This window comes from Bombina bombina, chromosome 1 (genome assembly GCF_027579735.1).
Source record: "Bombina bombina isolate aBomBom1 chromosome 1, aBomBom1.pri, whole genome shotgun sequence".
Lineage (NCBI taxonomy): Eukaryota > Metazoa > Chordata > Amphibia > Anura > Bombinatoridae > Bombina > Bombina bombina.
The window spans coordinates 567584631-567611611 of NC_069499.1; the positions used below are offsets into that span (position 1 = coordinate 567584631).

A 26981-nucleotide genomic window follows, 5' to 3' on the forward strand; every position below is an offset into this window, starting at 1 on the left:
GCATGGAACATATTTACATATGCCACAGGTACCCTCTTTCAAACACTACACCTGCTCAGAGAATATATGTTTTATAAGAAGTGACTCTGTTTGCATCATTGCTGATGAATACATGCTTCCACAGCATACCTAATAGGGTGCAGTGTGTGAATGAGGGTGCATGGGACATATACATACAGGGGATATTTATCAAAGCCTCAACTTTGTTGCATTCGCCGGCACCAATACGCTCGCTTAACATCGCGGCCGCGTATCTCAATATGCTCTCCTTATTTATAAAAAAGTCAGCAAAAAGACGTGCACCAAGTATGGGGTGATGAGCATCGGACTGTTGTTAACTAACAGTCATCGATCTCGCATCTATTCGGCTTTTTACCAACTTTATTTATACCCTGTCACTAAAAGCTGCCACTAAACTAAAATGTTTAACCCCTATCCCGCCACTCCCCGTCACGCCGCAACCTTAAAAAACGTATTAACCCCTATTTTGCCGCTCCCCGACCCCACCGCAACATAAATAAACTTATTAACCCCTATTCCGCCGCTCCCCGACCCCGCCGCAACATAAATAAACTTATTAACCCCTATTCCGCCACTCCCCAACCCTGCCGCAACATAAATAAACTTATTAACCCCTATCCTGCCGCTCCCCGACCCCACTGCAACCTAAATAAGTATTAACCCCTAAACCTCTGGCCTCCCACATCACTTCCACTAACTAAACCTATTAACCCCCCACATCGCCATAAACTAAATTAAGCTATTAACCCCTAAACCTAACAAGCCGATAACTTTAAATTACAACATCCCTATCTTCAAATAAATTTAAACTTACCTGTAGAATTAAAATAAGCTATTTTAAAATATTAATTAACCTACCCTAACTATTATACTAAAATTAAAATAAACTACCAATTAAATTAACTAAATTACATTGATTTATATGGCATCCGCGGCCTCCAGGGTGGTGGATTGAAAACCAGGTACACTGGGCCGGAATAGCCGCGAGCGTACCTGTTAAAAGTTTGATACCTTTGAAAAAGTGTCAGATAGAGCCGAATGTGTATTCGGAACATCTGTAATGACGTAAGCATCGATCTGCGTCGGATTGAGACCGGCGGATCGTATGTTACGTCACAAATTTCAACATTTGCCGGTCTGTAGGCTTTGATAATTAGGTTGGATCAATCTCGCAACAATTACGCTGCGGAATTCCGGCGTATTTGCTTTGATAAATATCGCCCATTAGCTCAATCAATGCAGAGTAAAAGCTATGAGTGAAACTGTGATACCTTGTGACTGTATACATATGTATTGCAGACATGCTTCTGTGCAAAACTGAAATGCAATTGTGCATTTAAATTTTGAGCTTTATTCCCCTTTATCATCTCAGACATAAAGAGCCGACATTAAAGGGACATTCCAGTCAAAATGTAAATGCACATAGATGAATTGCATCTTTGAATAGAAACATATTTGCAATATACATGTACTTGCAGAAATGCCTCTAGTAAAAGTATTTACTAGTTTAGTGTTAACATTTTCCTCTGCACGTGCATGTGAAGCACAGCTAGATATTGTCAGTGCACCAAATTTTTAAATACTGCAGCTGCTCAGAGTACCAGTGGGGTTTGTATCATGTCAGCAATTAACAAATTGAGTCATTACCATATGGTACAAGCACCTTAGGCTCTCTGAGCAAGTGCTGTGTTTAAAATGCAGGTGCACGGAGCATACTTAAATACACATTTGAAACAGCTAGAAGCATTTTTGCTTATAAATGTAAATTACAGAAATTACTACTACTACTATTCAAAACTGAAATGCATTCATGTGGATTCCAATTTTGGCTGGAATTTCCCTTTAACAAAAAATCACTTTAGCACAGAGCAGGTAAGTAGCTAATTCCATTATCCAGACATACAGTAGGTATACAGTCAGTAATCCTATATACAGACAGCAGATATATAGCATATTCTTAAGCTGTAAACATTGAGTCATAACACAATCATTAAGTGTAAGCTCCATTTTTTTTAACCTGTATTGCACCATTTTTAGTGACAGTGTGCTGTACACATGTCTTTATAATGTAGTGGTTTCTTAGGGCTGGAAGATATGACATATAACCCATTGTGTTTTAAACATGAGAGAAAGTATTGTATAATCAGCCTGGTAAAGATTTGTTGACCCCCAGCTAATTTATCACTTGTATGTGTAGACTTCCAAAGTGTTCAAGATCTTGCAGACTTGTCATGAGTTTGGAATTTTCGTCAAGTCACATCCTTGACTCACCCTGCCTTTTCCATACTCCCACTGCCTGCACCTCTTGCCATAGCTCCGCTAAATAAACACCTCTGGGCCACTAACTACAAGTCACCCCTCACCTTCCTGTCCCAGGAAGCCTCCAGGAAATATTGGGAGGTACACTGATCAGCCACAACATTAAAACCTCCTGCCTAATATCATGTAGATCCCCCTTGTGCTACCAAAACAGCTCTGATGCATCAAGGGATGGAGTCTAGATGACCTCTGAACGTGTCCTGTGGTACCTGACACCAAGACATTAGCAGAAGATCATTTATGTCCTGCAAGTTGTGAAGTGGGACCTCCATGGATCAGATTTTTTGCTCCAGCACATCCCACAGATGATTCATTGGATTGAGATCTGGGGAATTTGGAGGCGAAGGCAACACCTTGAACTCTTTCTCATATTCCTCAAACCATTCCTGAACAATTTTTCAGGTGTGGCAGGGTGCATTATCCTGTGAAAGAGGCCACCGTCATCAGGAAACACCATTGCCGTGAAGGGGTGTACGTGGTCTGCAACAATTTCTAGCTAGGTGGTACATGTCAAAGTAGCATCCACATGAATGCCAGGACCCAAGGTTTCCCAGCAGAACATTGCTCAGAGCATAACGCTGCCTCTGCAAGCCTGCCTTCTTCCCATAGTGCATCCTTCTGCCATCTCTTCCCCAGGTAAACAACGCACACACACCCAGCCATCCACCTGATCTAAAAGAAAATGTGATTAATCAGACCAGACAACCTTTTTCCATTTTTCCATGGTCTGGTTCTGATGCTCACATCCCCCATTAAAGGCACTTTTGGTGGTGGACAGGGGTCATCATGGACACTCTGACCAGTCGCAAACCCAGCCCCATACGCAGCAAACTGTGATGCACTGTGTTTTCTTACACCTTTCTATCTTTGCTAGCCTTATTTTTTTCAGCAATTTCAGCTACAGTAGCTCTTCTGTGTGTTCAGACCAGAAAGGCTAGCCTTCTCTCCCCACGTGCATCAATGAGCCTTTTGGTGCCCATGACCTTGACGCTGGTTCACTAGTTGTCCTTCCTTGCACCACTTTTGGTAGGTACTAACCACTGCCTACTGGGAACACCCTACAAGGATTACCATTTTGGAGATGTCTAGCCATCACTATTTGGCCCTTGTCACAGTCAATTTTTCCTGTTTCCAACACATGAAATTCAAGAGCTGACTGTTCACTTGCTGACTAATATATCCCACTCCTTGACAGGTGCCATTGTGACGATATAATCAATGTTATTCACTTCACCTCTCAATGGTTTTAATGTTGTGGCTGATCAAGGTATGTACTTATGTTATATAGCTGTCTTGCGTACTAATCAATCCCCTTATCACAACCTCCTCCTCCACAATAAACTCTAACCACTTTTGATCCAGTCCCCCATAATGCAACTATCCTTACTGTACCCCAGATCCAAAACACTACTCTTATATTTTAGTTGGCGATTTTTGCAACCCAAACTGCAATAATGATAACTGTTTAGCCTACTACATTGGCCTGCCCTCCATTACTGCAATGCTTTTATAACATCCAAGGGACCCCTTGCCGGAAAACTCCCTTAACTGTAATCCTCCATACACAATTTTTTATTTGGTCAACCCCTTTAACCATATAACCCTTACATAATTATCCGCATTGCCAACTTCTCACTATCTAACCCCCATTGTAGCTAGAATATATACATCCTCTCAGCACCTAAACTCCACCTCAAAATCCTAATTAAAAATCTCCATAATTGATCCCAACATTTCTTACCTGTAATTCAGTTCAAGAAAATGTATCTTCTGGCTATCAGCACTAGGATCCTCAAGGCATATATAAATGTAGTGGGCTTAGCTTCAACAGTGAGCCATCCCACCATCCTGATTGGTTAAGGTGAAGGATTAACATGTGTTCAGGTCAGGTTCTACTTATATACTTATTCATATATGTGTAGCCACCAATCAGCTGTGTATTTGTAGTGCATGTTGGTGTTTGTTGTAAAGTTCAGTGGTTGTATAAGCTGATGATTGTCAAGATGTGACCTTTGTGTTACGTCTTGCTGTATATATTGTGCAGGCCAGTGTCTACTAGAGTGCGTTTTGCAAGATTTTACTGTTTTTTCCTTGCTGCTTGTAATGTGAATACTTTCTCTACAGGATGGTGTGAGCAGCAGCTCTTCCAGTAAGGGGGTGTCTGCCCAATGCCTTTTTGACCTTTTGCAATCCTTAGAAGGAGACACACCTGATATTTTGGATATTTTGGAGCTGGTAAAAGCTGAACGGCCTTTAAAATCTTTAGGTAAGATTCAGTTTTTGTAATGCCCCCTTATTTCTGTGGTCATGGTCACCACGTACTGAAACATAAGAGACACACTCATAATAACACCATATAATAAAAAAGATTTAAAAAAAATATTGCACAAAAGTTATAGGGGCTCAAATGTATTAGGTCTCAGGTGTTAGAAGAAGAATGCAGTTAAATGGCTTTAACATTGTCTAAAGATGTATATGTATGTATAGGAATGTATGTGTGTGTATATATATATATATATATATATATATATGTGTGTACATATGTATTTATATGTGTATATATGTATTTACAGACATATATACACATATAAACACATAAATACATATGTACATATATATACAGGGAGTGCAGAATTATTAGGCAAGTTGTATTTTTGAGGATTAATTTTATTATTGAACAACAACCATGTTCTCAATGAACCCAAAAAACTCATTATTATCAAAGCTGAATAGTTTTGGAAGTAGTTTTTAGTTTGTTTCTAGTTATAGCTATTTTAGGGGGATATCTGTGTGTGCATGTGACTATTACTGTGCATAATTATTAGGCAACCTAACAAAAAACAAATATATACCCATTTCAATTATTTATTTTTACCAGTGAAACCAATATAACATCTCAACATTCACAAATATACATTTCTGACATTCAAAAACAAAAAAACAAATCAGTGACCAATATAGCCACCTTTCTTTGCAAGGACACTCAAAAGCCTGCCATCCATGGATTCTGTCAGTGTTTTGATCTGTTCACCATCAACATTGCGTGCAGCAGCAACCACAGCCTCCCAGACACTGTTCAGAGAGGTGTACTGTTTTCCCTCCTTGTAAATCTCACATTTGATGATGGACCACAGGTTCTCAATGGGGTTCAGATCAAGAGAACAAGGAGGCCATGTCATTAGATTTTCTTCTTTTATACCCTTTCTTGCCAGCCACGCTGTGGAGTACTTGGACACGTGTGATGGAGCATTGTCCTGCATGAAAATCATGTTTTTCTTGAAGGATGCAGACTTCTTCCTGTACCACTGCTTGAAGAAGGTGTCTTCCAGAAACTGGCAGTAGGACTGGGAGTTGAGCTTGACTCCATCCTCAACCCGAAAAGGCCCCACAAGCTCATCTTTGATGATACCAGCCCAAACCAGTACTCCACCTCCACCTTGCTGGCGTCTGAGTCGGACTGGAGCTCTCTGCCCTTTACCAATCCAGCCACGGGTCCATCCATCTGGCCCATCAAGACTCACTCTCATTTCATCAGTCCATAAAACCTTAGAAAAATCAGTCTTGAGATATTTCTTGGCCCAGTCTTGACGTTTCAGCTTGTGTGTCTTGTTCAGTGGTGGTCGTCTTTCAGCCTTTCTTACCTTGGCCATGTCTCTGAGTATTGCACACCTTGTGCTTTTGGGCACTCCAGTGATGTTGCAGCTCTGAAATATGGCCAAACTGGTGGCAAGTGGCATCTTGGCAGCTGCACGCTTGACTTTTCTCGGTTCATGGGCAGTTATTTTGCGCCTTGGTTTTTCCACACGCGACACTGTTGACTATTTTGAATGAAACGCTTGATTGTTCGATGATCACGCTTCAGAAGCTTTGCAATTTTAAGAGTGCTGCATCCCTCTGCAAGATATCTCACTATTTTTGACTTTTCCGAGCCTGTCAAGTCCTTCTTTTGACCCATTTTGCCAAAGGAAAGGAAGTTGCCTAATAATTATGCACACCTAATATAGGGTGTTGATGTCATTAGACCACACCCCTTCTCATTACAGAGATGCACATCACCTAATATGCTTAATTGGTAGTAGGCTTTCGAGCCTATACAGCTTGGAGTAAGACAACATGCATAAAGAGGATGATGTGGTCAAAATACTCATTTGCCTAATAATTCTGCACTCCCTGTATATATATATATATATATATATATATATATATATATATATATATATATATACTGCATATATAAAGAGTGGAAAAAGGCACACTAAACAGTTACAAGAATAATAGTTCCAATCAAAAGAATAAAAAAGGGAACGTTCTTAGCCCAAAAAACTATTGGGCTATGTCAATGTATCTAAATTAAAAGAGACAACGATCTCATAAAAGTGACTGTCCAAAATGATTAAAATGAAAATATAAAATGAATAAATATGAATAAAAGCATAAGCAAAAGATTAATTACGATCCATAAAATTGGTTACAGGTAAAGTAATAAATGCTTCATGGACACATGTATATAAAATGTTGTTAGTGCTGGTTAAGCCCAGTATTCAAAACAAAAAAGAGCTGTATCAGGCATATGAAATTGTCACTGTAGATCTGATGCAAGGTTCTTACAATGATATCCACATGTGTGTAAAAAATGCCCACTTACTAAAAGTGACCTCAATCAAATGAGGTAAGTGTTGTGCGTCTTTAAATCGCAGGTCCCGTATCTGTCACTTCAAGTGTTTGCTTCTTTGCAATCTGGGTATGGTGAGAGATCCTTCTCTCTCTTTACTCCTTCCCTCTCCACGTCACAGGGAGCTGGATATATAGGAGGAGTCAAAAATACCAAACAATAGTGCAATACTGTATATAAAATTACACAATATATTTATTGTACTTCTTAGGTAAAAGCTGCTTACATTGTACAACCTCAATACATTATGAGGTATCAGTCAGGTTTAATAACTTCCACAATTGGTAACAGCAAAACACAATCCAAAAATGGAACCACTACCACAAGCTGAGTTGCAGAGTTATATCATCAGATGGTTGTTATTAACTCCATGCGGTCTCTCTGTTACTGGGTTGTGTATGGAGAACTTAATTGCTGACACACGCCCAGTTGAATATTACTGGATATTTCCATTTATGGGTGGACTGAACAAGTTTGGCTTGCATTCCCTTTGTAAATATTTCTCACTAGGCGAGATTGAGAAGTTGTTTGCCACTGTTGACGATTTGAGATTTAGGTGGTCTGTTTCTGCTAATGGAAGGTGACTCTGATTATTTATTTACTATGTGCCTATACCGGGTGTTGAGACACGCCTCTTGCAATGATGCATAGACCTGACATGATTAGAAACTTGCTTGTTATATTGGGACCGGGTTGGTCCGATTCTGCCAATAGCAAATGCCAGTACCCAATCAGAGGGTTGTTATTGACTCCATGTGGTCTCTCGGTTATTAAGAATTTCATTGTTGATGTACTCCCAGTTGAATATTATTGGTTATTTTCTCTAACGGGCATTCTGACTAAATTTTGCTCGCATTCCCCTTGTCGGTATTATCGACTAGGCGATATTGATGATTAGTTGACCACTATTGACGTTTTGAGAGTAGAGATCTAACTGATATGACTACAGAGGGGTGGATTCATCTAATCACTCTTATTTTTTCACAGTTTTTTTTTTAATATCATCACACTTTTGGGAGGGTTAATTAGTAATTACTTAGGATTGGAGAAGTTTTGCACACGGACAGCTGCGATTGGCTGTGACTTGGGGGAGGGGTTCAGGGTTCTTTAAAAAGCTTGTTTGTTCACTTGTTGTTTGTCAGAAAAAAGGGACGGCATCTGGTCCCGAAACATCACACAAAATAAAGCCTTTTTGCCACTGATGCCCGAAGACCAGTGAGTTCTTATTTCTGCTAATTATTATTATTATTATACTTTTATTTAAGAAGCGCCATCATATTCGGCAGCGCTGACCATGGATACAGTTCATTTAAATAAAACAATAAAATAAAACTTCTAAGAGACAAGACAAAATTTACAAACACATACAGGAGGAAATGAGGGCCCTATTCCCCTGGGAACTTACAATCTAGAAGGGTAGGAGGTTGAGAAACAGGAGGTGAGGACTGCAAGATTGAGAAAGATGTTAATGCAGAGTTAGATTAGGGAAATGTTGTTAGGTAAGAGAAATATTATTGAGTAGGGTGGTAGGCTTCTCTGAACAGAAAACTCATCAGAGAGCATTTAAAGGAAGAAAGATTAGGGCAAAGCCTGACAGCATGAGGGAGAGTGTTTCAGAGGGTAGGTGCTGCACGACAGAAGTCCTGCAGTCTAGCATGAGAGGAGGTGATAGTTGCAGATGCAAGGAGCAGGTCATTGTTGGATCTTAGTGGGCAGCTGGAGTATACTTGTGTATTAGAGAGGATAGGTAGAGGGGAGTGGCGTTGGTGAGAGCTTTGTATGTAAGGGTGAGAATTTTGAATTTTATTCTGCTGTGTATGGGGAGCCAATGAATTCACTCGCAGAGAGGTGCAGCAGATACAGAGCGGAGGGAAAGGGGGATCAGCCTGGCAGAGGCATTTAGGATGGATTGTAGGGGGGAGAGGCAGGAAAGAGGGCGGCCAGTAGGTAGGTTATTGCAGTAGTCAAGTCGGGAAATAACAAGGGAGTGGATTATTTGCTTTGTGGTGTTAGCGCACAGAAAAGGTTGAATCTTGGAAATGTTGCGTAGATGGTTGCGGAAGGATGTAGAAAGCGATTGGATATGGGGGGCGAAGGATAGATTTGAGTCAAGTGTAACTCCGAGGCAGCGGACTTGGGGCGATGGGGAAATGGTGATGCCATCAACAGGGATAGAGTAGTCACAATTTGGCGTAGAGCTTGAGGGGGGGATAAGAAGGAGCTCAGTCTTGGACATGTTAATCTTTAGGTGGTAAGAGGCCATCCAGGAAGTAATATCTGATAAGCAGTCGGTGACATAAGAAAGGACAGAGGGAGAGAGCAGGGGTGGAGAGGTAGATCTGGGTGTCATCAGCATAGAGGTGATATTTGAAGCCATAACTGTTAATAAGTTTACCCAGCGAAGAAGTATAAATGGAGAAGAGTAGAGGACCCAGAACAGATCCTTGAGGTACTCCAACAGACAGAGGCATTAGAGAGGAGGAGTCGCTGGCAAAGGACACAGAAAAAGACCTGTGAGAAAGATAAGAGTGAATCTAGGAAAGAGCAAGGTCACAGAGGCCAAAAGAGCTAAGGGACTGTAGGAGGAGGGGGTGGTCAACTGTGTCGAAGGCAGCTGAGAGGTCAAGTAAGATGAGTATAGAGTAGTGGCCCATATTTTTAGCAGAGAGAAGATTGTTAGTAACCTTGGTAAGGGCAGTCTTAGTTGAGTGTTTGGGGCAGAATCCGGATTGCAGGGGGTCAAACAAGGAGTTTGCGGACAGGAAGTGGGTTAGGCGATTGTAAACTAGTTTTTCAAGGAGTTTTGATGTTAGTGGAAGCAGTGATATGGGGTGGTAGCTTTCAGGAGAATTAGGGTCAAGGGTGCGTTTTTTGAGTATGGGAGTGACTTTTGCGTGTTTGAAAGAAGATGGGAATGAGAGAGATAGGTTGAAGATGTGGGTAAGAGCAGGAGTGAGGGTGGAAGATAGGGAGGGTATTAGATGGGAAGGGATAGGGTCGAGTGGGCAGGTAGTGAGGCGTGAGGAAGATAGTAAGGAGGAAACTTCATTCTTAGTGGCTGGATGGAAGATGCAGAGGGTGGCAGATGGAGTAACTGGGCCTGTTGATGGAATATTGCAGGTTGGTTCTGGGATGTTGCTTCGGATAGAACGTGTTTTGTTTAAAAAGTAGTCTGCCAAAAGTAGTCTGAGCACTAAACACAGATGAGGGGGTGGAGCAGGAGGGTAGAGGAGAGAGTTAAAGGTGGAGAAGAGTCGTTTAGGGTTTGAGGAAAGAGTAGATCTAAGAGAAGAGAAGTAGGTTTGCTTGGCTTAATGAAGGGCAGAAGTGTATGAATGAAAAATAAACTTAGAGTGTATGAAGTCAGGTTCAGAGTGAGTTCTCCTCCAGACACGCTCAGCAAATAGCGTGTTTGCTGAGAGTGCCAGGGCTACAACTGACAGAGTGATGTTTTGCGCAGCTGGGGAGGGGCAAGTGTGTCTAGTGCAGAGGAGAGAGTTTTGTTATAGTGGGCTGTTGCGAGATCAGGGCAGGTTATAGTGGAAGTGTGAGGGAGATCTTGAATAATTTTTTAAAATTGGAGCGGATCCACAGCATGTAGATTTCTACATGTGTGGGGGCGGGATGGAGGAGAGGGTTTAGCTGTTGCAATAATATTATAGGTGAACAGGTGATAGTCTGAAATGGGAAAAGGGCGACAGGTGAGGTCAGATATAGAACAGAGGTAGGAAAATACCAGGTCGATGGAGTGTCCATAACGGTGGGTAGGGAATAGGGTGGATTGTGAGAGACCGAAGGAGGATGTGAGTGAAAGAAGTTTAGAGGCAGCAGGGGCAGACGGGTTGTCAATGGGAATGTTGAAGTCCCCAAGAATTAGGGTTGGTATATTTGCAGAGAGAAAGTGAGGAAGCCAGGCAGTAAAGTTGTCAAGGAAATGGGAGGTAGGTCCAGGAGGGCAATAGATGACTGCCACTTTGAGGGAGAAGGGGGAGAACAGGCGAATACAGTGGACTTCAAAGGAAGAGGAGAGAGATAGGATTGGAGGTAGGTACTTATAAGTGCAGGAGGGGAGAGGAGGATGCCAACACCGCCGCCACGTTTCTCAACTGGTCTAGGGGTATGGCTAAAGTGAAGACCACCATGTGTGAGAGCAGCAGTGGAAATGGTGTCGGAAGAAATAGCCAGGTTTTGGTAATTGCTAAAAGGGTGAAAGCATTTGAAATAAACAGGTCATGAATGGTTGTAAGTTTGTTGCAGACAGAGCGACAGTTCCATAGTGCGCAAGTGAAAGAATTGTGTGCGTATGGGATGCATTTGATGGAAATTATGTTATGTGTGTTGCTTTTATTAAAGTTACTATAAGGAGTGCGTGATTGGGTAATGGTGGGAATGAGGGTGGGCCCAGGATTTGGAGAGATGTCACCTGATGCTAATAGCAGCAAGATGGAAAGTAAGAGTAGGTGAGAATGAGATGTATAGCAGTGGGGGCATTTCTGTGAGGTGGTGCAGTTTAGTGACATAGATTTTAAAATAGAAAGTAGTTCCTGAGAGCTAAGGTAAGGAGAGAGGGGCCAATGTAAACTGCCTGTGGAGAAGGGTAAGGTATGAGCATGTGAGCATGCCTCTGGAGTAGGCATGAGGCTGTTAAAAGGAAAAGCAGTTCTGAAAACATAGCAGAATTTTTAGTGCAAAATTTTTGTTTTGAAGAGAAAATATTTAGCTTGCCTCAAATCTTGTTCAATTCTTGACTAATTCTTAGCGCTGCCACTTAAAGATTTCATAGAAGGCATAAAAGGAAGTTTAGCTGGGGGACATACCATAGAATAAGTTATAAAGCAGTGTTAAAAAAGATCCAGGAAGAGACAGCAGTTTAGATGGGGGCATACCTGAAAGTAAATTAAATAACAGGGTTAGTTTAGGCTTGAATAAGTAGCATTCTGTCCTGTTTGTAATTCTTAGCGCTGCCACTTAAAGTTGTCACTTAGAGAGATGGCAGCTTAGAGATGGTGTTCTCTGCAAATGCTAAACCCATATATATATATATATATATATATATATATATATATGCCTTTTTAACGTGATTCATTAAATGTTAAGTTTTACTTTTTCAGTGAGTGCCTTTTTCTTTGCTTGCTAATTTGGATATTTTTCTAAAGTGTACCATGGAGGTTGCTATCGTTGTATGGAGTGCCTATTCTATTGACTGTGACTCATATATATATATAGATGTGTGCACATATGTATTTATGTATCATATATATATAAATATATATAAATATAAATATTTCAGAATAAAAAAATACATTATTTTCTTTCACCTAGATTACAAATTGTGCGTTCGTGTTTTAAAACTGAAAAAATAGCCATTTCAGCGTTAAAACATCAACACAGCCATTACAAGTCTTGTCGGTATAACTGTACCGCAAGCCTTTTAGCCTGTAACGCAACGTCAGTCCCGCACTCGAAAAATGACGTTTTTTCAATGGACTTCCATAGCGCTGCCATTACGAGTTTTGCGTTGAGGCTAAAAAGCTTGCATTACCCCCTATAACGAAATCTGAGACCAGTAGTTATGAGTTTTACATAAAACTCATAACTAAACTGTTACAAAGTACACTAACACCCATAAACTACCTATTAACCCTTAAACCAAGGCCCTCCCGTATCGCAAATACTAATCTGCCACTCCCGACATCGCCACCACTAATAACATTTATTAACCCCTATTCCACTGCTCCCCGACATCGTCACCACTATAATAAAGTTATTAACCCCTAAACTGCCGCCCTCCCGCATCGCAAACACTATTTAAATATTATTAACCCCTAATCTGCCGTCCGCCCACATCGCCCCCACTATACTAAAGTTATTAACCCCTATTCCGCCTCTCCCTGACACCACCGCCACTATAATAAACCTATTAACCCCTAAACCGTAAGCCCCCCACAACGAAATATACTAAATTGAACTATTAACCCCTAAACTGAAAGCCCCCCACTTTGCAATAAACTAATTTAAACTAGTAACCCCTAAACCTAACGTCTCCCTAACTTTATATTAAAATTACAATTTGCCTATCTTAAATTAAATTAAAATGTACCTGTCAAATGAAAACATTATTTAAACTATTAACCCCTATCCCGAAAGCCCCCACTTTGCAATAAACTAATTTAAACTAGTAACCCCTAAACCTAACGCCCCCATAATTTTATATTAAAATTACAATTTCCTTATCTTAAATTAAAGTGAATGTAAATTTTGATGCTAAAGTTCCCGGTTTTTAAAAATTCGATTATAAACAGGGGCACTTTAATTCATCAAAATTCACATTTTACTCGTGTTGTGAAAAAATACCTTACCTTTTAAACTTGACAGCCGCTCCAGCTTCCCCTGGTCGTCACAAGCCATTTCTGACGTGATTGGAGGAAGCTGGATTCCTCATTTTAGACCCAGGAAGAGGCTTTGCGAAGGGTGGAGGAAGCTGGATCGGCTGTCAAGATTAAAAGGTAAGTATTTTTTCACAACACTCCTGAAATGTAAATTTTGATGAATTAAAGTGTCCCTGTTTTTAATTGAATTTTTAAAAACCGGGCACTTTAGCATCAAAATTTACATTCACTTTAAATTAAAACTTACCTGTCAAATTAAAAAAAACTAAGTTGAAACTAACAATTAAACTAAAATAACTGATTTGAACAGCCAATACAATTTCAGAAGCTCTCATCCTAGGGGCTGTTTTCAACAGCCAATAGGATTTTAGTAGCTATCATCCTGTTGGCTGATTTGAATTTCCAAAATCAAATCAGCCAATAGGAATGCAAGGGACGCCATTTTGAAAAGGCTCCCTTGCATTGAAGATTCAGTATACGGCAGCGACCGTATGAAGAGGATGCTCCGCGCCGGATGTCTTCAGGATGGACCCGCTCCGTGCTGCCGGGATGAAGATAGAAGACGCCGTTGGGATGAACATAGAAGATACCGCCGGGATGAGGATGGAGCCACCGGGATGAAGATGGAGCCGCCGGTATGAAGATCCTTCAAGCAGGACTTCAGCAACTGTGAGTACCTAAAGAGGGGTTAGTGGTTTTTTAAGGTTTTTTGGGTGGGGTTGGGCATTTCATAAAACAGCTAAATGCCCTCTTAAAGGCAATAAAAAGAGCTGAATGCCCTTTAAGGGCAATGCCCATACAAATGCCCTTTTCAGGGCAATGGGTAGATTAGGTTTTACTTTATTTTTGTTTTGTGGGTTTGGGGGGTGCGGGTTTGTATACTGTTAGGGGGTGTTTGTTTTTCTTTTGTAGAAAAAGAGCTGATTTCTTTAGGGCAATGCCCTACAAAAGGCCCTTTTAAGGGCCCTTGGTAGTTTATTATAGATTAGGATTTTTTATTTTGAGGGTTTTTTTTTGTTTTTTTTAAAGGGTATTAGAATAGGAATAATTTTTATTGTTTTGGATAATTTCGTTTGTTATTTTTTGTAATGGTAGTTTTTTTTATTTTTTGTAATTTTTGTGTTTTTTATTTTTTGTAATGTTAGGTTTTAGTGTACGACAGATTAGGTTTTATTTCACAGGTAAATTTGTATTTATATTAACTAGGTAGTTAGTAAATAGTTAATAACTATTTACTAACTTGTCTACCTAGTTCAAATAAATACAAACTTACCTGTGAAATAAAAATAAAACCTAAGCTAGCTACAATATAACTATTAGTTATATTGTAGCTATCTTAGGTTTTATTTCATAGGTAAGTATGTATTTAGTTTTAAATAGGTATTATTTAGTTAATAATTGTAACTTTAATTTAGCTCTATTTTAATTATGTTAAAGTTAGGGGGTGTTAGGGTTAGGGTTATGGTTAGGTTTAGGGGTTAATAGTTTAATTTAGGTTGTTGCCATGTGGGGGGCTGGTGGTTTAGGGGTTAATAGGTTTATTTAGTGGTAGTGATGTGGGAGGCCAGAGGTTTAGGGGTTAATAGCTTTATTTAGTGGCTGGGATGTTGGGGAGCAGCGGAATAGGGGTTAATAGATTGATTATAGTGTGGGCGATGTTGGGGTGCAGGGGAATAGGGGTTAATAACTTTAGTATTGTGGCGGCGACATTGGGAGCGGCAGATTAGGGGTTAATAGATTTATTTTGGTGGCGGCGATGTCGGGAGCGGCAGATTAGGGGTGTTTAGACGTGGGGTTTATGTTAGTGTGTTTAAATGTAACTTTTTTCCCCCCTAGACATCAATGGGGCTGCGTTACAGAGCTTTTCATTCCGCGATCGCAGGTGTTTTTTTCTAACCCACTCTCCCCATTGATGTCTATGGGGAAAGCGTGCACGAGCACGTCAAAACAGCGCTTGTATTTTGTGTGGTACGGAGCTTAACGCAAGGCACGCACAAGCCGACTGTTTGAAAACTTGTAATGGCAGTGCAATGGAGTGTGAAATAACGCAAATTTTGCGTTCGTTTCACACCCTGTTGCGCCCATAACTTGTAATCTACATGTATGTGAAGAACATAGGGAGGTAAAATATGTGTTTTGCGCATAACGTTTAGATCTTAACGTAGTTAGGTTAGCGCACATGAGAACTTTCTTTCATGATTTAGGTAGAACATACAATTTTAACCCCTTAAGGACCAGCGACGTACCCTGTATGTCACTGGCCTTTTTTGGGACTTGATTGTTTTAAAGCGCGGTCTTGCCACCAGCGTTGAGACGGCTCTATTCCACAAAGCCTGCTGGAGGGAAGGCATTAATAGTGTGTTCTTGCTAGACTTGTGCTATTATGTCCTGAAAAAAACCTTAACGACCAGTGACATACAGGGTACATTGTGGTCATTAAGGGGTTAAACCGCTTTCCAGTTTACTTATATTATCAAATTTGCTTCATTCTCTTGGTATCATTTGTTGAATCGGTATATATATGCAACCACCAATCAGCAGCTAGAACTTAGGTTCTTTGCTGATCCTGAGCTTACCTAGATAAACCTTTCAGCAAAGGATAACAAGAGAAGGAAGCAAATTAAATAAAAGAAAAAAATTGGAAAGTTGTTTAAAATTGCATGCTTTGGCCCCTCTTTAACAAAGGTCTTGCGGACCTGATCCGACAGTGCGGATCAGGTCCGCAAGACCTCGCTGAGCTGCTGGTGCAACGCCGCCCCCTGCTGACTCGCGGCCAGCAGGGAGGTGTCAATCAACCGGATTGTACTCGATCGGGTTGAATTCTGGCGATCCCTGTCCACCTGCTCAGAGCAGGCGGACAGGGTTATGGAGCAGCAGTCTTTGTGACCGCTGCTCCATAACTGCTGTTTCTGGCTAGTCTGAAGACTCGCCAGAAACACGAGCCATCAAGCTCCTTTCGGAGCTTGATAGATAGGCACCTATGTCTAAATCATGAAAGAAATAATTTGGGTTTCATGTCCTTTTAAGTAGCTGAAAACATATGAAATCATTTTTATGCAATATTAATTTTTAATAAAGTGTTTAACTATGTATTTACTGTAAATATTTCACATTTCAATGGTTTTCACATAGGGGGATATGTTCTAACTATTTTTAAATAGATATTTGTATATCTGTATATATCTGTACATATATATATATATATATATATATATATATATATATATATATATATATATATATATATATATATATATGTTTATATCTATACCTATATACAATCATTTATATATATATTGTACCAAAAAAAAAAATATAGATATAGTAGACACACTCTGCAATCCCGGACCAAAAAAAAAGGAGAAATGGTTAAAAAAAAAGGGAAAAACTTTATTTAGAAAAATGATTAAAAACTATTAGATAACATGTAAAAACATGAAGATCAAAGTTGCAGGCCTGTAACTAGGTTAGAACAAACAGCCATATATAGATATACTGTATGTATTTATGAATAAGTAGAATTAATATTTCATGTCAGGTTAGCGCACTTGGTTAAACGGTATCGGGTTTACGCGCGAGTATACAGTTAGGTTTCTCCTACCAACTTTTCACACTATATTGAGGTCTGTGGGGAAATACATTAATACAATCACGATATTGTAAGTTTGGCTTTTTGCGCGTCTGTTAGAGCTTGAGGGAAAACTTTTTACTTTTTACTTGTAATACGCACGTATCCAGCGCATGAAAAAAACTTACTTCTAGTAGAATTAGCTTGTGAGCATGAGTGATAATTATCGCTTCACTCTTAATCTGGCCCTTAATTGAAAGTACAAATGTATTTTTCCTCTGGCTACAGGAATTTGGTAATTAATCTTTTAATTTAATTCCAGATTTCTGCTATGGAAATGAAGATATGGCCTTTTCTATCAGTGAGTGCATCAAGCTTTGTGTGACAGTGGTCGCATATGCCCCAGAGTCCTTCAGAAGGTACGTCAATCCTTTTTATTGTAACTAATAAAAATGTTATTGGGGATGAAAAGACAAACGTGGTCATAAAGCTATGCAAGCAGAGAAAGCACTTGTGAAGTCCTACACTACAGTATAACTTGTGCTTTGGTTTCAATGTGTGATACCTGTTTGACTTGTAGAATGTGCTGTTATATGAGACACAAAGATTTTATAAAACGCAGCCCTCACATAAGAGACACACAGGGCTAGATTACTAAATTATTGGGCTTCCACAAACGAGGAAATTTGTCCGTTTGCGGAGCGCAATAATGAACCAGCCATTAGTGGCTGGTTATTGCTACCGTGACCTTGCGGTAATAATTAGCGCTCCGAAAATTTACCAGATATTACGGGGTATATTTAACAAATGCTGGGCGAATCATGTCTGCCCAACATCGCTAAATGCCGACAGCATATGCTGTCGGAATTTAAGATTGCACAAGCACTTCTTGTGAAATGCTTGTGCAATGCCGCCCCTTGCTAGCAGGGGTGTCAATCATCCCGATCGGATCGGGATGATTGCAGTCCAACTGTCCGCCACCTAAAAGGTGGCAGATAAGTTAAGGAGCAGCGGTCTTATGACCGGTGCTTTTTAACTTAAGTTTCCGGCAAGCCAGAAACTTTGCGGGTAGAAAGCAGTATCCACTGCCTATTAAATCTATCCCTAGCTCTCTAGTTAATTCTCTAAAAGTGCCCCAAATGCCCTTAAAACAGAGGGCATTGTAGTTTTTTATTAAAAAAAAGTAGCATTTTTTTTAATTTAAAAAAAAAACTGCACTAGGCAGTTTTAGGCTTTAAAGTTTGTGGGAGTGGGTTGTTAGAAAAAAAGGTCACTGAAAGTGCCTTTACATTGCGGTCTATGGCAACTGTGTGTTCCCATAAACCAGAATGTAAATATATCCTATAATATAAAAGGCCAAGTGTGTTTGTCCGAAGCTGTCATGCGCAGTAGAGACAGCACGAGGACAAACACACCTGGTCTTAGAGTCTACCTGATCTGCTGCAGCACATTGACGGTGGGAGGAAGTGGGCGTTAGCCGACGTGGCAGAGTGTGAGCGGGGGCGCGGCTGGGTGGGGCACGGTCGCGCATGCAAGAGAGAGGGGAATGAGATAGAAATAGAGGGGGAGAGAGCAAAAGAGATGGGAAAAAGCTAAAGAGAGGGTAAGAGAGAGCAAAAGAGAGGGGAAAGAGCAAAAAAGAGGTGGGAGAGAGCAAAATAGAGGGGAAAGAGCAAAAGAGAGGGAAAAGAGCAAAAGAGAGGGGAAAGAGCAAAATAGAGGGAAGAGAGAGGGGGAGAGAGTGAGCAAAAGAGAGGGGAGAGAGCAAAACAGAGGGGAAGAGAGAGAGCAAAAGAAGTGAGGTGGAGAGAGAGGGGGAGAGAGAGCAATAGAGAGGGGGAGAGAGAGCAAAAGGGGGGGAGGGGAGAGAGAGAGGGGGGAGAGAGAGCAAAAGAGAGGGATGGAGAGAGAGCGCAAAAGAGAGGGGAGAGAGACAGCAAAAGAGAAGGGGGAGAGAGCGCAAAAGAAAGGGGGAGAGAGAGAGCACAAAAGAGAGGGGGAGAGAGAGCGCAAAAGGAAGAGGGAGAGAGAGAGCGCAAAAGAGAGGTGGTAGAGAGCACAAAATTGAGGGGGGAGAGAGCGCAAAAGAGAAGGGGGAGAGAGAGCGCAAAATAGAGGGGGGAGAGAAAGTGCAAAATAGAGGTGAGAGAGAGAGTGCAAAAGAGAGGGGAGAGAGAGCGCAGAAGACGGGGAGAGAGAGAGAGAGAGCACGAAAGAGGGGGGAAGAGAGCGCAAAAGAGAGGGGGAGAGAGCAAAATAGATGGGGGAGAGAGAGAGCAAAAGAGAGGGGGGAGAGAGCAAAAGAGAGGGGGGAGAGAGAGAAAAAGAGAGGTGGAGAGAACAAAAGAGAAGGGGTAGAGAGAGCAAAAGAGAGGTGGAGCGAGAGAGCGCAAAAGAGTGGTGGAGCGAAAGAGCGCAAAAGAGAGGGGGAGAGAGCACAAGAGAGAGGGGAGAGAGACAGCGCAAAAGAGAGGGGGGAGATAGCGCAAAAGAGAGATGGGAGAGAGCGCAAAAGAGAGGGGGAGAGAGCACAAAAGAGAGGGGAGAGAGAGCGCAAAAGAGAGGGGGAGAGCGCAAAAGAGAGACGGGAGAGAGCACAAAAGAGAGGGGGAGAGATCGCAAAAAAGAGAGGGGGAGAGAGCAAAAGAGATGGGGGAGATAGAGAGAGCAAAAGAGATGGGGGAGAGAGAGCAAAAGAGAGGGGGAGAGAGAGAGCAAAAGAGAGGGGAAGAGAGAGCGCAAAAGAGAGGGGAGAGAAAGCGCAAAAGAGAGTGGAGAGAGAGAGCGCAGAATACGGGGGGAGAGAGAGAGCGCAAAAGAGAGGGGGGAGAGAGCGCCAAAGAGAGGGGGGAGGAGAGCGCAAAAGAGAGAGGGGTGAGAGCGCAAAAGAGAGGGGGAGAGAGCAAAAGAGATGGGGGAGAGAGAGAGCAAAAGAGGGGGGGAGAGCAAAAGAGAGGGGGGAGAGAGAGAGCAAAAGAGAGGGGGTAGAGAGAGCAAAAGAGAGGTGGAGCGAGAGAGCGCAAAAGAGAGGGGGAGAGAGCACAAGAGAGAGGGGGAGAGAGACAGTGCAAAAGAGAGGGGGAGAGAGAGCACAAAAGAGAGGGGGGAGAGAGAGTGCAAAAGAGAGGGGGAGAGAGAGCGCAAAAGAGTGGGAGAGAGAGAGAGCGCAAAAGAGAGGGGAGAGAGAAAGCGCAAAAGAGAGGGGAAAGAGAGAGCGCAAAAGAGAGGGGAGAGAGAGCGCAAAAGAGAGGGGAGAGAGAGCGCAAAAGAGAGGGGAGATAGAGAGCGCAAAATAGAGGGGGAGAGAGAGCGCAAAAGAGAGGTGGAGAGAGAGAGCGCAATAGAGAGGGGGGAGGGAGCAAAAGAGAGGGGAAAGAGAGCAAAAGAGATGGGGAGAGAGAGAGCAAAAGAGAGGAGGGAGAGAGCAAAAGAGAGGTGGAGCGAGAGAGCACAAAAGAGAGGGAGAGAGAGAGCAAAAGAAAGGGGGAGGGAGAGAGAGCAAGGGGTGGGACCGATGTACTGCAAAAAATGGCCCGTGTGAACGGGCTTTAGGACTAGTATGTATATAATTATATACATATATATTTATGTGTTAATATGTGTATATACACATATTAACAAACAAATATATATGTATATAGTCATATACATATATATTTAAAAATTCTGCCCATTGCCGTGCTTACATACCTCCTTCGCTGTGAATAGGAGCCAATAGAAGTGCACTCTTGTGAACGTAATGCTTCCTAGCAAAACGAACGCAATCTCATGTTCGCATTGAGATTAACTTGTAACACCAGCGCACGTGCAACGGTATTACAAAGCGGAGCGCTAATATCGCTTGCATGCAAGCGATTTTTAGCACTTCACTTTTTATCTGGTCCACAATAAGCAGAAATTCTCCACAGCTAAAACCCATAAAAGCAAAACGATGGAGATTAAGTCCTCCAGTAGGACTCAAGCCATGTCCAGGAAATATAGTTTCCAAGTATGAGATATAAAGACAATGACCATGGTATTTATGTATCTGGTATGAGAAATTCAAAACAAGCAATATGCATAATATTCAGTTGTTTGGTTAGATATACATAAGCAACAGACTGGATAGATTGTCAATAAACAGGATAGTTAGTTGTTAAGTGGAGTTCCAAGAGGCAGTCCTTTAGTTACATTCCTGCCGTTACTCAGTCTCCAGATGCTGATGGTCCTGGAAGCGCTTGTTCCTTGCTACCTTCAGAAACTGAAACGCCAAACATCCCAACTGGAAACTGTGTCTGCTGCACGTGAGGAGATTGCTGCCACAGCTGCCCTGGCCACCTCTTTACAGGCTCTCCTATATAGTGTAGAGGCTTTGACCAGGTAAGTTAACAATATGCTTGTCTGTTAAAGAACAATCTGACCTACTTGGTGCTGTAGAAATCCTAATAAGCTGTCAAATAATGTTATTCCCTTAATCCCTTTAAAGCAACAGTCTGCAATTAGCTTAACATATTAAGCTATAATAAATTGCTGTAATAGGGAATTTAGAATGCATGTTCATGAAATGATTTGGAGGTACACCATGTAATAGTAAAGCAAGTTGTCAGTAAAAGCAATGTTCAATGATATCTATATGTGCACTTGTGACTAAAAAAGTAAGCACAGACCTCCTCACAGGTGAAGAGTGCTTTTGCATATTATTGCTCTTTGAGAGGTACTTTGATGCTATGGCCCATATTTATTAAAGGTCTTGCAGACCTGATCCGACAGTGCGGATCAGGTCCGCAAGACCTCGCTAAATGCGGAGAGCAATACGGCCGCCAGCAGGGGGTGTCAATCAATCCGATCGTACTTTAGACCGCTGCTTCATAACTTGTGTTTCTGGTGAGTCTGAAGACTCGCCAGAAACACGGCCCTTTAAGCTCCGTACAGAGCTTGATAAATATGGGCCTATATGTTATCTCCTGCTTTTATATAGTAGACAGTGGTCTTTAAGTTAACATTAATTTAAATTGATCACTTTATTAACAACTATTATTATTCATGCTCCAGGTGAAAATGCAAAATACTTGCTTCACTGTTACATTTTCTGTTCTTGCTCACCCAGATGACCGTTCTTTCATGTTTTAATAATATTGGGTACTTACAGTTTTTAATTGCATGCGTCTTTTAAAATGATACATTTTTAATAAAAAAACCTCACACTACATTAAAAAACAACTGAAGTGTGTTTAAATGTATGTCTTGTCCAGGCCTATGACTGCTCCACAGATGAGTAGGGGGGATCAAGGACACAAAGGAGCCACAACAGCCAATCATACTATGTCTGCTGGTGTTAACCTCAGGTAGCTCTTTCTTCTGCACTTGATATATCACAGCTTTTAAGGGACATAGTATAGCAAAGACATTATTTTATTTTTGCTTCAGGGATAACCTTCATCTTCTGGAAGAAGGTCAAGGACTTCAGAGGGAAGAACTGGATGAAAGGATTGCACGGGAAGAATTCCGGAGGCCACGGGAGTCCCTGCTCAACATCTGCACAGAGTTTTACAAGCACTGTGGACCTAGGTTGAAGATCTTGCAGAACCTCGCAGGAGAGCCTAGAGTTACCTCCCTAGAGCTTCTTGATGTCAAATCACATATGAGGTATCTTGTATGAAAAAATAAATATCATATGGCTAGATTACGAGTTTTGCAGTATGAGGGGTGCGGTAATAACTTGCACGTTATTGTCACCGCTCACTTTCCTACAGCGCTGGTATTACAGGTTTTCATAAACAAGAAGTGAGCGCAGTGAGCTGGTTTTATGTGCTCGTGCACGATTTCCCCATAGACATCAATGGAGAGAGCCTTCTGAAAAAAAGCAAAAAACAACGTAAAGCTTCGTAACGCAGCCCCATTGATTCCTATGGGGAAACAAAATTTATGTTTACACCTAACACCCTAACATGAACCCCGAGTCTAAACACCCCTAATCTTACAGTCATTAACCCCTAATCTGCCGCCCCCAACATCACGACACCTACATTGTATTTATTAACCCCTAATATGCCGCCCCCGACATCGCCGCCACTATAATAAACATATTAACCCCTAAACAGCCGCACTCCCGCCTCGCAAACACTAGTAAACCCTAATCTGCCACCCCTAACATCGCCGCCACCTGCCTACATTTATTAACCCCTAATCTGCCGCCCCCAACATTGCTGCCACTATGCTATAAGTTATAAACCCCTAAACCTAAGTCTATCCCTAACACCTCCTAACTTAAATATTACCTGTAAAAAAAAAAAATACAAACACCCCCCCAACAGTAAAACCCACCACCCACACAACCAACCCCCCAAATAAAATCCTAACTAAAAAAACCTAAGCTCACCATTGCCCTGAAAAGGACATTTGGGTGGGCATTGCCCTTAAAATGGCTTTTAGCTCTTTTTCTATTGCCCAAAACCTAATCTAAAACTAAAACCCACCCAATAAACCCTTAAAAAAAACTAACACTAACCCCTGAAGATCCGCTTACAGTTTTGAAGACCGGACATCCATCCTCAACGAAGCCGGGAGAAGTCCTCAGCTAAGCGGCAAGAAGTCCTCAACGAAGCCGGGAGAAGTCTTAATCCAAGCCGGCAGAAGTGGTCCTCCAGACGGGCAGAAGTCTTCATCCATCCAGCGTGGAGATGGTCCATCTTCAAGACATCCGGCGCGGAGCATCCTCTTCAAATTAAGTCTTCCCGAATAAATGTTCCTTTAAGTGACGTCATCCAAGATGGTGTCCCTAGAATTCCGATTGGCTAATAGAATTCTATCAGCCAATCAGAATTAAAGGTGAAAAAATCCTATTGACTGATGCAATCAGCCAATAGGATTGATCTTCAATCCTATTGGCTGATCCAATCAGCCAATAGGATTGAGCTTGCATCCTATTGGCTGTTCCAATCAGTACGGTCAAAAAAGTATGCGGTGCCCCTAAACCTGCAAGATACGTAATACCAGTGTAAGTGAAAAAGCAAGCGTTATGAGCCTTAACGCTGCTTTTTCACTCATACCGCAAAACTCGTAATCTAGCCGATAGTTTGTTAAATGGAAAATAGAGTCAAATATAACCTTTTTGATCAAACATTTGAGTTTTATGTTAGACAGACAGATATATTCAATCATCAAACATTCAAGATGATTACATATATGGCATTTAATTAGCTAAAGTTTACCATCACTTTAATCTTTATTCAAAAAATATATAAAATATAAATAATATAAAATATGTATAACATATTTAGGGCTAGATTACAAGTGGCATGCTATTTAGCAGTTTCGCTCTAGTGCAAACACTGCTCGCTCGCTATATGCACTCAAAGTAAAAAATTAGGGCAACCGCATTGATAGTAAAAAGTTAGCGCGTGACCAAAACCCTATGCCTGGTAACTTCATAACTTTGGATATCACTAAAGTGCTAATTTCTTCTCCCATAGACTTAACCCGTTAACCTGACAAGCATTAGACCAAGTGAGCTAACCCAAAGGTAGTTATCAGTATTTTACATTCCAATGTTCTTCACATGGAAGAAAATGTTCTATTTATTTTTCAATATATATATATATATGTATGTTTTGTAAAATATATATCTGTACATATATATATATATATATATATATATATATATATATAGGTATAATTATATACAGGCATATATAGGAGTATCTATTTAAAAATACATAGAACATTTTCCCCTATGTGAAAAACATTGGAATGTAAAATATTTGCAGTACATACACAATTGAACATATTATTAAATATTATAATTGAATAAAAATTAATGTATTTTTTCAGGTATTTGAGTGGAAAGCACTCCAGAATTATATGTATGTGTGTGTGTGAGGCTGCTTCTAGGTGGTAACTCGCCATAGAACAAGCTACTGAGCTGTTGTTTGTTCCTGGTAGAGGACTTCTCTCTTTTTATGCATTTGAATAATGACCCTGGGGAGGTCTCCCTAAGGGTGATAGGGGAAACTTGATGTGGAATCCTTCCCCAGTGAAGTTTAGAGGAATTTGGCTGCACCTCACTGACGAGGCCCATAGGAGGTTGAAACGATCATCTGGGGTTGTCATGTTCCTTGTTCAGAGGAGAATTGTCTGGTATTTCTGGGCTGGACTGACCTTACTTGGCGGGATCAGACTGATATGCTTCAGGAAAGTTTTCCTTTGTGAAAAGCAGAACTAATTTAAAAGAGGGTGCTCCTAGGTGGGGACTCGCCATAGAACAAGTTATTGAGCTGTTGTTCGTTCCTGGTAGAGCGCTTCTCTCTGTATGCATATGTATGTATATATACATTATAACCTTTTCCATTCAAATACCTTTTAACCCTTATATCTTTTTTTTTATATTCATATAAATATTTTTTAGATAGAGTATATATGAGTGTACCTTTTAATTTAAATGTATTTATGTTGTGTTTTGTGCATCTTTTTTTCTAGCCCTAACTCTTTATGCGAGGTCTTCGGTCACACTAACCCGAAGAGTGCAATTTTAGTTTGCGCTTATGTGGTCACATTTACTGTTAACTTGTAATACACATGCAAGTTAACGCAGACATGATATTTTATATTGCTTGGGCGCTACTGTTAGCGCGCCACTTGTAATCTAGCCCTTAGTGTTCTTTTAATTATACAGTATTCTTAATAAAAATATGTATTTTTAGCCGCTGAAGACATCAAATGTTATGGTCATTTTCTGCAAATTTCCATGACAGTAGAATGTCAAGGAGATATTATAATGTCCCTTCGTTAAACTGTGATTTTTAGGCTAGCAGAAATCGCCCACTCCCTCCTTAAGCTGGCACCGTATGACACCCAGACCATGGAGAGCAAGGGGTTGAAGCGTTACATCATGGAAATGCTGCCTATCACTGACTGGACAGCGGAGGCAGTGCGGCCAGCACTTATCCTTATACTAAAGCGACTGGATCGTATGTTCAATAAAATTCACAAAATGCCAACTTTAAGGTGAGCAGGTGCTGCAGAAACATTACTTTAGTTTCTGATGTTGCAAACCTTGAAGTAGGGGCATGATTTACACTTTATTTCCTCTGCTGTTGCCCACAACCCTGGTCATGATGGTTAATGGGGCAACAGCAGAGGAAACAGGAATTACAACCACAGGTATGTAAATGATTTACTTCAGTTTCTACAATAGGGTATCAACCTAGGATTGGTAAGTGAATGACTGTAGGGCACTTAACAGTTTACCATTTTGTGCCAGTGCCTTACTGAGTCCTTCACTACAATCCTGGTTACCAATATATAACTCTGCTTACTTGAATAGTTAGGTTTCAGCATTTTTATTTTATTGTGACAAATACTCCATATATTCCTCACAATATTGTGCACTTTCTGAGAACACATGCTAAGTACACACATTATTGTACACACATTATTGTCCCTTTTGGGGATTCTACCCAAGTCATCTGTCTACCTTGCTCAGCTAATTTTACAAATGAATACTTTTCCCAATTTTAAAAGTCCATTTTATCTTTGTAAAAGGTTTCATGACCCTTTAATAAGCCCTGGAGAAAAGAAGATTTGAATAAAAGTATTCCTATCATTATAATGTCATGCATTGAGATTTATAGCAATGGGTTTATGCCATTAATAAGTATGCCAGTAGTTTCTTCATGTCTGTTTACAAGGAACACATCAAATGTTTATATGACCGCAGTTTCCACCCTTTATTATGTAGTAATCTGATTGCCACATTATTTTTTTCAAACTTCCTTATTAAGGAGGAGAAGTTAGTTATCTGTTTGTTTTGCTTCATCTCATTTCCTCACAATGAAGAATAATTTAATTAACATGCAATTACCATCCATGGAAACATTGATTTTAGTCAGTTTGATTGTGCTATTTCATGCAGCAAACTGAGTTAAAGAGACATGAAACCCAAAATTGTTCTTTAATGATTCAAATAGAGAATACAATTTTAAACAACTTTCTATTTTGCTTCTATTATCTAATTTGTTTTATTCTATTGGTACCA

General features: G+C 40.8%; 1 protein-coding gene across 1 annotated transcript in view; it reads left to right on the plus strand.

Annotated features, from left to right (window-relative positions):
- Positions 1–26981, plus strand: part of UNC80 (unc-80 homolog, NALCN channel complex subunit) — a 353943-nt gene that overhangs the window by 211147 nt on the left and 115815 nt on the right. The window contains exons 48-53 of the mRNA XM_053713382.1: positions 4465–4606; positions 17292–17388; positions 21158–21328; positions 22201–22296; positions 22343–22594; positions 25751–25951. Of these exons, the coding sequence (XP_053569357.1) occupies positions 4465–4606; positions 17292–17388; positions 21158–21328; positions 22201–22296; positions 22343–22594; positions 25751–25951 (959 nt within the window). The remainder of the gene's footprint in view (positions 1–4464; positions 4607–17291; positions 17389–21157; positions 21329–22200; positions 22297–22342; positions 22595–25750; positions 25952–26981) is intronic.